The sequence below is a fragment of the Sorex araneus genome, chromosome 5 (genome assembly GCF_027595985.1).
Source record: "Sorex araneus isolate mSorAra2 chromosome 5, mSorAra2.pri, whole genome shotgun sequence".
Taxonomy (NCBI): domain Eukaryota; kingdom Metazoa; phylum Chordata; class Mammalia; order Eulipotyphla; family Soricidae; genus Sorex; species Sorex araneus.
The window spans coordinates 142,973,295-142,985,950 of record NC_073306.1 but is presented as its reverse complement, the minus strand read 5'-3'; the positions used below and the strand labels follow the sequence as shown (position 1 = coordinate 142,985,950).

Here is a 12,656-nt window from a genome sequence, read left to right as displayed (position 1 = left end):
AGGAGGGTCCTGGTGTAGGAGGGTCCCAGTGTAGGAGGGTCCTGGTGTAGGAGGGTCCCAGTGTAGGAGGGTCCCGTGTAGAGGGTCCCAGTGTGTGAGGGCCCCAGTGTAGGAGGGTCCTATGTGGCGGGTCGTTTGGATTGGACTGATCCCTCTCTGCTGTGGGGGACGTGTGCGGACACTGTGCTGGCTACAGGAGGGGACCCACCTGATCTGCAGAGGCCGTGAGGTGCACCTGGTGGGGGCAGAGCTTGTCCTTGAGGCCAAGAGTACCCAGAGGGTCCCGGGCCCAGTTGCTCCCCACGAGGAGGCGGGAGCACCTAGAAATGCTCATGCAGTTGGCTGCCACCAGGGGCCACACAGGGCCTGGCCCCTTCACAGGGTGTTGGGCCATGGGGGTGAGAGGCCCCTGCAGCTTTCTGTGGACACAGGGGACGCCCAGAAACAGCAGCGCCTGGCCCAGTTTCACTTTGGAATGCTTGGCAGCGTGCCCTGGCCCGCCTATCTGTGCCGAAGTGAAAGAACTCCAAGACGCGCTGTCACAGCACTCCTGGCTCTGGCTGGACCAGTGGAAGGACCCTTCCAACTGCTCTGTGCGTGGAGATGGACCTCAAGGGCAGTTGGAGCGTGAAGCTGAGTGATGGGCACCACATGCCGATGCTGGGCTTTGGCACTTACGCCACTCCGGATGTAAGTATCTGGGGTTAGGTCGGCCCCAGCTCTGAGGTGTGGCGTGCGGCTGGCCGGGGTAGCTCTCTTGCATATGGGGTGCCCTGAGGTGCTGTTGGTGGAAAATGACTCACCAGAGTCACTTCTCAGTTGTGTGGAGACCTGGGTCCCTGTCAATGCATATAACCGACCCGGGGAGAGACCAGGGCATTGGGTCAAGGGATTCTCTTCTGGAATCTTATGTCTTGCCATGACGACACTATTTTGCTCCCTTCACGTGCATGGGCAGCTCTCACCACAGGGATCACACAGCCCGTCTGCAGCTCGGTGCCAAGTCCTTCCTCTAGGGTCACATCTGAGCTTCAGACGGGGCAAAAAGAATCTTGGTGCTGCCTGGCAGCTGCAGTTGGGGTTTGGAAGGAGCTGCAGGAGAGTCCCAGCTGGGAGCTGCTGTCCCCTGAGAGGCTGCACAGGCCCAGGCTGCGCACTCCAAAGGGCACCTTGGAGCTTGGGCACTAGGGGCTAGGCTGGAATTCCCCCTGAGGGCCTTGAACCCCCTCTGGGAGCTCTGGGGGGCCTGGGCAGATCATGTCCCGGAGGCAGAGTCCGGAAACCACTGTGGTCAGCAGCACACCCGCACAGCACCTCCGAGCTGGGGTGTCTGAAAGGAGCTCGGGACTCACGACCTGAGTGTTTTTCCAGGCTTCACCACTCAGGTGCGGTCACACAGTTCAGAGTCCGAATGTCCGTCCCTCACCCTCTATACAGCAGGAATTTTAACCACAGAATTTGCAGGCAAAGTTCACTGGCTGTGCAGGCCCCCGGGAAGGAGCCTGTTGTCGCCCGCTCTGCTTTCTCTGCTGGGGCTGCCTCTGTCTTGAGTGCTGATGGTCCTGCAGGGCTGAGAGGCTGGACCCTGGGCAGGGAAGGTTACCCCTGGGGCCTGGTGCAGACTGTCCTTGGAGTCAGGAATTGAGCTCAGAGGAGGCTTGTGCCTGTGGGAGAGACGACGGTCTCGGTGAAACGTGAGGCTTCTGCTACAGGTCCTGCATAAGCCCAAGGTCTCCAAGTCCTGCACCTCTGTTCTATTCCTCTTCCTCAGGGACCCCGGCACCCAGGGACCGCACAGCCCCTGGTGGGGAAACCAGCGTGTGGGACGGGTCTCCTCAGGGCTGAGGCCGGTCTCACAACAGAAGCGCCTGGTGTTTCCGGGGCAGAAGCAGCGGGACCCCTTGGCTCTCTGGGGTCCAAGCAACCAGGAGGCCGTCACCATCCCTCAGAGGGAATCCGGGGGGCGGCAGCTGCAGTTCTCCTGTGAGAGGGGGGAGTTTGAGGGGACCCCATGGGCCTGTGCTGGTCTTTGAGGAGGTGGAGACTCTGGCTGCCCCTGGCACCAGCTCCCTCCCCGGGCTCAGGGTCACCCCTAATGAGGAGAAGGGGAGTGTGAGGGCAGGGAGGAGGAGCTGCAGAGGCTGGAGGGCCTCAGGGAGGAGATGACATGGGGCCCTCAGGCGTTCCCTGAGAGGAGCTGGGGGAAATGCTCCCTCTGAGCAGGGAGGCCGACTGTCCTCCTCACTTGCTTTTTGAAGGTTCCAAAGAGCAAAGTCTGTGAGGCCACCCAAGTGGCCATTGATGTTGGCTTCCGGCACATCGATGCTGCCTATTTGTATGAAAACGAGGCGGAGGTGGGGGAGGCGATGCGCGCGAAGATGGCTGACGGCACCGTGAGGCGGGAGGACTTGTTCTACACCACCAAGGTACGCGGGCTCAGGTCTGTGGTCACGGCCTTGCTACCCCGGAGGGTGCCCCCATAAGTCTGGGCGAGAGTGTCTGTTTCCTCTTGGGTGGTTGAGGCCTTTGGAGAGGGAAGGACCCGTCTGGGCGCTGCCCCTGATGGTGTCATTGGCGAGGGGCAGGCTCTGAGACGTCCGTCTGTCTGTCCCCATGGACGGAGCCATATTAGGGTCTCACTGGGAGTGCCCCCACTCTGAAAACTCCTGCTTCATGCTCAGGGACCCAGGGGTCCCGCACGGACAGCTTCAGCCCCTTGGTCTCTCAGGCCCCTCTTATTCATGCTTGCAAGGTCTGGGTCGGATCTGTGCCCCAGACGCGTAAAACTAGAAGCTACTGATAGTTCTCTGGACCCTGCAGGTCTGGGCAACCTTCTTTCGACCAGAATTGGTTCGTCAGTGCCTGGACCGATCCCTGAAGAAGCTAAGACTGGACTACGTGGACCTTTGCCTCATTCACATGCCCATCGCCCTGCAGGTAGCCCGCTTCGTGAGGAGACACTTCGCCCTGCTCTGGCGGCACGGGCTGCTGCTGGCGGGGGAGGAGCCTCAGGAGATGATATGGGTGATGGCCACTTCTGCTCCCCTTGAAACACCTTTCTACCTGTAATTTGGTTTGTTTCTCGTGGGCACACCGGTGATGCTCAGGGGTCACTTCTGGCCCTGCACTCAGGAACTACTCCTGGTGGTGCTCAGGGGACTATATGGGATGCCAGGGACTGAACATGGATTAGACGCATGTAAGGCAAATGCCTTCCACCCGTACTATTGCTCCATCCCTAACCTTGATTTCATTCCAGATGCAAGACTCAGAGAATTGAAATCAGGGATCTCTCTCTCTCTCTCTCTCTCTCTCTCTCTCTCTCTCTCTCTCTCTCACACACACACACACACACACACAGACACACACTCATACACTCACACACTGACATACACTGACACACTCAAACACACATACACATCACACACATACACATTCACACACATACACACTCACACACACTCAAACACATACACGCTAACACACACTCACACACATATACACTCACAAACTCACACACTAACACAATACACACTCACACACAAACACGCACACACAAAAACACACACTCACTCAGACACATACACACTCACACACACTCACACAAACACACATACACATTCACACACACTCAAACACACACTCACACATACTTAAATACACACATACTCACTCAAAAACATACACACACTCACACACTCTCTGTACATATTTGAATGGCGAAGGTGCTATGAGTGAGATGTCTCCCTTGTCCTCTCTCTGTCCTGTAGCCAGGGGAGGACCTCCTGCCCCAGGATGCCAGTGGGAAGATGATCCTGGACACTGTGGATCTGTGTCAGACATGGGAGGTGAGTGCAGCCTCACAGCCGAGGGACACCCAAAACCAGAGCAGTCACCAATGGAGTGAGGGTTCAGGGCCCAAGTCCCAGAGCCCAGGGCAGGGGTGTCTCTTCGTGACACAGTGCTGGGGTGACCTCTACAGTTTTATCCTATCCAGATGTTGGGTGCCTCTGTTGGGTCTTTGGCCTCCAGTTTAGTGGGGACTTGTGCCAAACAAGGGGTCAGACGCTCAGGGGGATGGGGGCTTTCACCCAGGGGACCCCAGATTACTGAAGAGGGTCAGGGAATGGAGCCCCAGGAAGGGGGCTGGTTTGGGGTGAATCCTCCCGAGTGCCCGTCTCAAACTTTCTCTGCTCCCGCGGACAGACACGTGCCCCCTGCCAGAGGCCAGTCTCTAGGGCTGATGCTGGTGCCCATTGGTACGTAACCTCCACAGGGCAGGGAGAAGGCCCGAGGGCCAAGGACAGCCTGGCACAGAGGAGCCTGGGCTATGTCCTGGCCCTGTGTGAGCCCAGAGCACCCCTGAGAGCCCTCTAAACCAGGGACAGGCCCCATGCACGGACATGGCTGGGCTGCGGGCAGGGACGCAGTCCCGACGGCAGGGATCCGCCTGTGGAAAGAGGAATCTTGGGGACACAGTCTTGGGGGACCCTGTCATGGGGCACACGTAGACAACAGGGCTTCCTGTGCACCGTCTCCAGGCCCTGGAGAGCTGCAAAGACGCCGGGCTTACCAGGTCCATCGGCGTGTCCAACTTCAACCGCAAACAGCTGGAGATGATCCTCAGCAAGCCGGGGCTCAAGTACAAGCCCGTGTGCAACCAGGTGAGGCGCAGGCGGGCCCCGTGTATCCCTGCCCCTCCCCATCCCCACTATGCCCAGGGGTCTGCCGGGCACTGGCCATTGCCGAGTGCAGAGATGCCCAGGTGGGGAGGGTGGATGGGGACAGAGCCCTCTCCCAGCGGGCATACGGGGCCTGTGATGTGCCCTGGGAGAGGTCTTACCCAGGGCCTGTGTCCGGAGCCCGCTGAGGAGATGGAGGGGGTCTCATTCCCATCTGCGCTCATCGAGCTGGATTTTCAGAGCTCACACGGCCAGGGAGGGGCAGGGCCCAGCCAGAGGTCTGTGAGCTTTTTGCGCCAGGCCCAGAGCCGGGAGCCGGGGGTGTCTGAGAGTCTGACGGGCTGAATGAGCCGAGGGGGTCTGGGTGAGCAGCCGACAGGCTGAGGGGGACAGTCCCCGGGTCAGTACCTGGGGCTCAGCGCAGCCCTGCAGGAGCTGTGACATGGCAGGTGCAGATGAGGGCTGGAACCACCCCCTGCAAGTACCTTCCACACGTGCCAGTTCTGCCCAGGGTCACTCGTAGCCCACACGTGTGGGCAACCCTTAGTAAGTTTGAAAATGATCTAATAGTGCATTCAGAAATGTATACTCGTTCTCTTACTCTGCGTCTAGGGATCTGTTTGTGGAGAATTCCTGGAAAGATCTGGAAAAAAATAGCAAACTATCCTAAGATTTTAATTGGAGCTTTGTAAAGAATCTAAAACCATTAGAACTTCTGTGAGAATGGGAAGGTCCAGCAGTTTCCAGCTGCGTTTCGGAGATCTGTGCTGGGATGTGTCGGGAGGCTGTGGTGGAGAGGCGGGCGCTCCCCTGCACACCCGGAGCCTCCCTGCAGGGCTGGCCAGTCAGGGTGCATCTGCTGTGGGGGTCCGGACAGGCCTGGGAACGGAGGGCCAGCTCCCTCGGGCAGGGGTGAGGCTGCCTGGTGGACACGCTGGCTCCTGTTTGCAGGAGGCTGGCGTTGCTCATGGCGGGACCTTCCAGGGCCTCTAGGAGCTCTGCACAAGGGCCCCCCGGGGTGTCCTGGTCACTCAGCGCTGCTGATGGAGCCCAACTCCTGGGTCAGCACCGCCATCAGCAGCAGCTGGGGCCAGAGGGTCACTGCTCCTGGGGACTGGACAGGGAGCCCGGGGAGGGGAGAGTCACAACACACAGTCGGGCTGGCTAAGCAGACAGCATGTGCCGTGCTGCAAAGACCGTAACCCTTTGTGAAGGAAAATGATGAAACTTTAGCATGGGGCAGTGGAAAAATTACTGTTTTTCTTTTTAAGTCGGATTCTTGTTGCCGTTGTGTTTGTTTTATGGATTTTTTATTTTGTGAGGAAATATAAAGCATGGAGATATTCTTTTTTGTAGATTTTAGGAGAGTTTTGTCTTTGTAATATCTCTGTAAAATGGTTCAATACTCTAACAATGGCCACCTTCCTCGACACATCTTCACATTCATGCAATAATCAGTTTATACCCCAGCCACATTTCCTCTGCCGCATCTGGGAAGCTGGCGGACAGACCCGGCCTCTCCACTGAACATCTAGCAAATGCCACATCTCCCTCTTAAGCCAAGAGATCACCTTTCCTTCTCTCGGTTCCTCTCTAACTTCCTCTACTGCTCTTTCCCACCCCTCCCCCCGTCTACTCCTCTCCAAAAATTTGAAGGAAATGAAGTCCTTTCCCTTAATTTCTCCACACAGATGATTGCACTTACTGGTTTCTGTAGCTGAATTTCTTTTTTTTTTAATTTTTATTTTATCACCATGTGGAAAGTTACAAAGTTCTCAGGTTTATGTCTCAGTTATACAATATTCAAACACCATCCCTTCACCAGTGCCCATATTCCACCACCAAAATCCCCAGTATATCCCCCGCCCCCATCTCCAACTGTATAACTGATGAATTTCACTTCATTTTCTCTTTACCTTGATTACGTTCCATATTTCAACACAAAACTCACTATTGTTGTGGGAGTTTTACCCCCAAACAAGACAGCCCTACTAAGGAAGCATTTGATAATTAGTTTTCCATTAAAAGATGGTATGTTTTCAGGTTTTAGAAAAGGTCGCGCGGCCGTGTTAGTGTCCCAGTCCCGAATCCCGGAGCCGTGTTAGTTGCTGCTCAGTGTCGCCAGGGCTCCATCTGGAGAAGGTGTGGTGGCTGCACCTCCTCTGTCCGGATCCCCGGTGTTGCTGGCCCCGATTCAGGTCTGGAGCATTCTCCGGGCTGCGTTGCTCACCAGAATGCCTGGCTGCTTCTCTCTGTAGCTGAATTTCTGCCTCAGCTCTTGTGTCTCTCCGCTGCTGTCGTTGCTGAGCTGTGACTGGGATCATGTCCCAACTGCAGTTACTGCCCTTCTGAGGAGCCCATTGTTGACCTCTCAGTCAGCGGGGAGCACGGTTCTGTGATGTGAGTCCGTCTCCCGACTCCATTAGCACTGGGTCAGAACCAGCCATGGGTCTCAGCACCCTGGTCTCTCCCAGGAGGAAATGGCATCTAGGGTTCCCACTGGTCTGAGTCTAGTTTTTCCAAACACTAATAGAGAACCAGAAGAAACCAGTTTCCTTGGGCCAGAGAGATAGATAGCACAGTGGGAGGGCTTTGTCCTGCACGTATCTGACTGGGTTTGACCTCCGGAATCCCATAGGACCTCCTGAGCACCGCCAGGATAATTCCTTAGTGCAGAGCCAGGAGTAATCCCTGACTCTATCAATGTGTTGGACCAAAAAGCAAAGCGAAGCAAAGAAAACAAACAGTTCCCTCAGGTCTGATGTCGGCACCCTGGGCCAGCCTGTGAGAGGGTCTCTAGGAAGGACGCGCCCGAACAAGCTCCCCGTCTGCTCCTGACTCGGGAGAGCTTCCTCGGGGGCCTGACGTCTGTGTTCTTGGTCCTGCAGGTGGAGTGTCACCCTTACCTGAACCAGCAGAAGCTGCTGGACTTCTGCAGGGCCAGGGACATCGTCCTCGTGGCCTACAGCGCCCTGGGATCCCAGAGAATCTCACATATGTAATGAGAGAGCCTAAACTTCCTGCTTCAGCAACCCTACTGGCAACCTCTTCTCCCAAATCATGTCTCTCTGCTGCAAGATAGTTCAGACACAGACGTGCCAACATCATAGCTGCAGGCGCCCTGCAGCCTCGCGGGCTGAGATCCTCACTGGCATTTTTCAGAACTGTTCCACCTGTGTGTCTTTCTACTCCAACCCACTCTTAATATTCTCTTCTCACTATTGATGGCGGAAGCGCCAGCAGTGCTGGGAGGTGCATAACATTGGGCTGGGCCCAGGTTCTAAAAATGCCAGGCTCATATGGAACCGCCTCTCACAGCCTACGTGCATTGTAGGTGATGGGTGTCTTTCCCTCAGTCTGACAAACAGGTGGACAGTGGGGGTGAGACAGAACTCCACCTCCCAAAGAGTCTGGTTGTGCTCCCCCCATGCACGGTTCCTGCCCCAGGACACTTTCTCAGCTTTATTTTTTGGTCTGGGCCAGTTCCTGTGCACAGGCTGACAGGGGAGGCAGGCACCGAGGCCCTCTCTGAGCCCTGCTTACTGCTTAGCATGCTATCTCCTCATCTCATCTCCCAACAAGTCACTTTCATTGTTGGGCATCTACCTCTGATTATTTTCCATTTGTCTATTGATGGTGATTTTGGTTGTAATCAGTGTCTTACAATTATGAATGAATCTATGCATACCCTTGATATCAATCCTGAAACAACACCACGATCTATATCCTTTCTTCCAGTTTACAGGCATATGGGTCCTCGGCTGCTGTGATCTACACCCTTCTCACCATCATGCCTGTGTTTCATTTTTCTAGAACTCCAGAAAACAGTCCGTTTCTTTTGGAGGAACCAGTCCTGACGGCCATCGCCAAGAAACACGGCCGCAGCCCGGGGCAGGTGGCCCTGCGATACCAGCTGCAGCGGGGGGTGGTGGTGCTGGCCAAGAGCTTTACGGAGAAGAGGATCAAGGAGAACTTCCAGGTACGGCACGGTGGCCCAGAGTGATGAGGCCCACGAGTCGCCGACTCTCTCACTTGTGAGCAAACACCCACATGTCCTTTTCCTTTTTAGCCCTCCCTGGTGTCCAGGGGGAAGACCACAGGCAGATGACAGGGCACAGGCACCGGCGCCAGTTTTGCTGGCCTCTGGGGAAGCTCAGACACCTCCTGGGTGTGACGTGAGCAGACTTAGCTCTGTGAGCACCAGGCTTGGGGCCCTTCCCTACACAGCCCCTGGGAAACCTTGGTTCCCCTCGTCCCTTCCCTACACCACGACGCTCTGTTTGCACCTGGAGCCATGGGGGTCTGGCTCTGGGGAGGGGACACCCAGCCCCACTGCGGGCCTCAGTGCTGTGCGGCACCCCAGCTTCCCTTCTTGAAATTGAGTTTGCCTGGGGCTCTCCGGCCTGACCTATGCAGTGCCGGCCCTGGGCCGTGGTGCTCACTGTCCCCACACAGACTGGGGTGGGAAGGAGGTTCACAGGGGAGGGGTTCTCCAGAGCCCCTGCTCTCTCCCGGGGCCTCCTACGGACAGTGCTCGCTGTGAACCTGGACACACCTTGAGGAACTGTGTGAGTTCCATATTGATTTTAGATGAGGGCTAAGTATTTCATAATGTGTTTATTTTGGGAGAGGAAGACATTGGAGCAAGTGACTTATAAAGCAAATACTCCTATTCTTGAGCTCTGGACTTATTTTATTTAGTTTTGGGGACATCTGAAGGTCAAGTCTGCCTAGTTGGGACAGTGAGAAAAAAGTGCCATCCTCTGCTCTCATGCAACTCAACCTGCTACCCCAAGCCCACGGCGCCATGGCCTGCCTGCAGCGTGTTAAGGAGACCGCAGAGGGACAGGTCGATGGCAGAGAGAGGACCACTGTGCTCTCCATGAAACTGCCCAATGCATCAATCCCTCTGCTTCCCACTGGGACTCTTACTGCTGCTCTGTCAGCTTCATGGACTCTCCAGTCAGACCGTGGACACCCAATAAAGGCCGCTCTAGGCTGAGGGGGAGAGACTCCATTCACAGGGGCCTTCTCTGTGAGATCTGAGTGACCCCCAGACACACTGGGCTTCTCCTGGTGGAGGGAGGACTCTGTACGCAGAAAGCAGAGCGTGGGGCCCATCCTGGGCAGGTGGGTGGTCATGCCCTTGGTCAGGGAGTCTCTTCCTGAGACCAGTTAACCCTGGAGAGAGCCTGCAGGCAGGTGGGTGCACTCTCTCCCTTGTTTGCTCTAATTCTAGAGCTTATCGACTCACAGGGGTCATGGGGGAGGAAAAGATTCACCAAAGTGTGACTCCAGGAACAGTTTCTTTGTCCATTTGGTCCTGTTTTCCTTCCATTTCAAAACAGAAAGGAAAGGAATGACTTTTTTGAGAAGTCAAACTCAGAGTTATGACGGCCCAGTGATGTGACTTTTATACTTTATTTATTTTTTGTTCAATGGGGATGAAAGAAGATGGGGAGTCTGAGGCAAAGGCATCTCAACCAATGCATCAAAACTGATGACAGGAGCCCTAAATAGATTGCCGATTGGGCATAAGTCCTCACAACATTCTTTTCTTCTTGCAGATATTTGATTTTGAATTATCTCCAGAGGATATGAAAGCCTTAGAGAGCCTTAATAGAAACTTCCGCTATTTCAGCATGAACTTGTAAGTGTGGCATAGGCGATTGCAATGGGGCATCTGTGCATTTTGTGGATAGTAGGGAACAAGCTTCCTGGGGCCGGCCAATGGGCTTGTGTGAGCAGAGATGTGGAACTGAGCTCCTGAACTCTGCAGGCTTGAGGCCCAGCAGGTACTGAGTGGGCAGCACCAGGAACTGGTCCAGGACTGCCGCAAAATGCCTCGTGGCCTCATGTGAAAGCACTATTGTGGCCCGAGCCCCAGATTCAGTGCCCCTGATTCTGTCTCACAGAGGCCACCTCCAGGGCCTGCAGGACAGCTGGGGGACAGGGCAGGGGACTCCCAAAAAGAGAGGTGTGGAAGGAAGCAAAAGTGAGGGCCGTCCACTGAGTGACAGGGAAAGAGCTGTGGAAACAAGTGTGGGGTGTCTCTGGGCCCCCCAAGTCCCTTAGAGCAGCCCGTGGTGGCAGGGCTGGGTGTTCTGGGGGTGGGGAGAGAGTGCAGGATGACTCCATGGGCTCCTCCTCTCCAGGGACCACGTGAACTCTGAGGAGGGACTAGCCTGGGGCCGTGGCCCATCCGGTTCAGACACTGGGGTCCCCGTCGTGCCCATGGTCTTGGCGCCATGTCCCCTGGACTGTGGGACTCAGAGCGAGTGGGGACTTGTCCAGGGCCCTTCCGTGTGTTGGAGAATTTGTCATAGTGTGCAAAGGGGGGTCCTGGCCCAGCCCCTGCCCTCGAGCACCCTGGTCGATGCCTCGAGAAGGTGGGCACCACACTGACCCATCCTCCACCTGCAGTGCGATGGGCCACCCCAACTACCCGTTTGCTGACGAGTACTGAGGCTTCGTGTGCTGCGTGGAGAGAGCTGCGTGCATGGCTGACGGGGCAGCACCTGAGGGCTCAGCTGTCCTCCCCCGTCTGGTCTTTTTCTCCCCGTGGAACAATAAAGACTCAGATTAAGGGGTTTGTGTCATGATTATTCAGCCACAACTTTTCAACATGTAAATGGCTTAGAACTTGGGAATTGGGGGGAAAGTTCCTCGGTCAGAGTTGAGTATGGTTTTGTTGGCTTGTCAGCTATTTCCTGTGTCATTCTGTCCTCATGTGTTTGAAAACATGCAGTAATTTCTTCTCCCTTCTTGACCAACTCCTTCCCCAGTCCCACCATGTTTGCACAACGGACATCATTCCCTTCTGTTGGCAGCTGCCACACTTCCTCTCTGGGGAGGCTCAGCTACACTCTCTCATGGGGCATTTAGTTTGGTTTTGTTTCTTGTCTGCTGTGAAGAAGAGTGCATCAGAATATCAGGCAAATATGTTCCAGAGAACCACATTACTCAGAAAAAATGTTCACTCTCTGGGTCACATTTGTGCCCATTTTTAATTTTTTGGAGAGCTTTTTAAAATGCATGAATTCTAAGCAATTATTTTTTACAATATTGACATCAAACAGTTGCAGTAACATAGATTATATACGCTTCCACATAAGGTAATAATTTCCCAAGATATTCAATATATATTTTAAAATTCAGAATTAAATTTGCTCTAGCAAGACTTGCTCTTATCCATTCCTTGAATTTCTTCTTTTGTTTTGAGTACCACCTGATGATGTTCAGAGGCTGCTCATGGCTTTCTCCTGGTTTGCTGTGGAGTGCTCAGGGGACCCTGTGATGCTGGTGATAAAACCCAGGTCTCCTGCTGCAGGTTGTGTGCCCAGTCTTTTTTTTTATTTTTTTTATTTTTTTATAATTTATTTATTTTTAATTAGAGAATCACCGTGAGGGTACAGTTACAGATTTATACACTTTTGTGCTTATACTTCCCTCATACAAAGTTCAGGAACCCATCCCTTCACCAGTGCCCATTCTCCACCACCCGTAAACCCGGCGTCCCTCCCACCCTCCCCAATCCCATCTCCCCCCCACCCCACCCTGCCACTGTGGCAGGGCATTCCCTTCTGTTCTCTCTCTCTAATTAGCTGTTGTGGTTTGCAATAAAGGTGTTGAGTGGCCGCTGTGCTCAGTCTCTAGCCCTCATTCAGCCTGCAACTCCCTTCCCCCACATGGCCTTCGACTACAATGTAGTTGGTGATCGCTTCTCTGAGTTTGTGTGCCCAGTCTTTGAGCTGGATGCCAGCCTTCACCTACCACTTAATCCTCCGTCCATGCTGTTTTCTCTTTGATGCAGGAAGTCTTCTGTATTGCCTGATTGTTCCATCAAGCAGCCAATAAATCAAGCAAGCCACACACGATTCACCTCTGAGATTGGGGATATAGAATGAGGGTTGGGAGAGCGCTTTATTCCGCTCAACACTGCTAGAGTTCTGACCCCATGGGGAGTCCTGAGCA

The 12,656-nt window shown here is 54.7% G+C and overlaps 1 protein-coding gene across 2 annotated transcripts; it reads left to right on the top strand.

The window, feature by feature from the left end:
* Positions 1–568: 568 nt before the first annotated feature.
* LOC101545704 (aldo-keto reductase family 1 member C15-like) lies at positions 569–11,188 on the top strand. Of its 2 annotated transcripts, XM_055139400.1 has the most exons (9): positions 569–690; positions 2,259–2,426; positions 2,821–2,937; positions 3,771–3,848; positions 4,542–4,664; positions 7,571–7,680; positions 8,496–8,661; positions 10,250–10,332; positions 11,106–11,188. In XM_055139400.1, the coding sequence occupies exons 1-9, from the start codon at positions 604–606 to the stop codon at positions 11,146–11,148; spliced, it is 975 nt and encodes a 324-aa protein (XP_054995375.1). In that variant the 5' UTR covers positions 569–603; the 3' UTR covers positions 11,149–11,188. The 2 variants fall into 2 exon arrangements, with proteins under 2 accessions (XP_054995375.1, XP_054995376.1); XM_055139401.1 differs by lacking the exon at positions 3,771–3,848.
* The last annotated feature ends 1,468 nt before the right edge of the window (positions 11,189–12,656 follow it).

Bases quoted from the DNA above. Each gene is read 5' to 3' on its own strand.
- LOC101545704 (XM_055139400.1), top strand. From the start codon at position 604: ATGGACCTCAAGGGCAGTTGGAGCGTGAAGCTGAGTGATGGGCACCAC. The intron at 2,427-2,820 runs GTACGCGGGCTC...TGGACCCTGCAG, and splicing joins ACTTGTTCTACACCACCAAG to GTCTGGGCAACCTTCTTTCG. The intron at 8,662-10,249 runs GTACGGCACGGT...TTCTTCTTGCAG, and splicing joins GGATCAAGGAGAACTTCCAG to ATATTTGATTTTGAATTATC.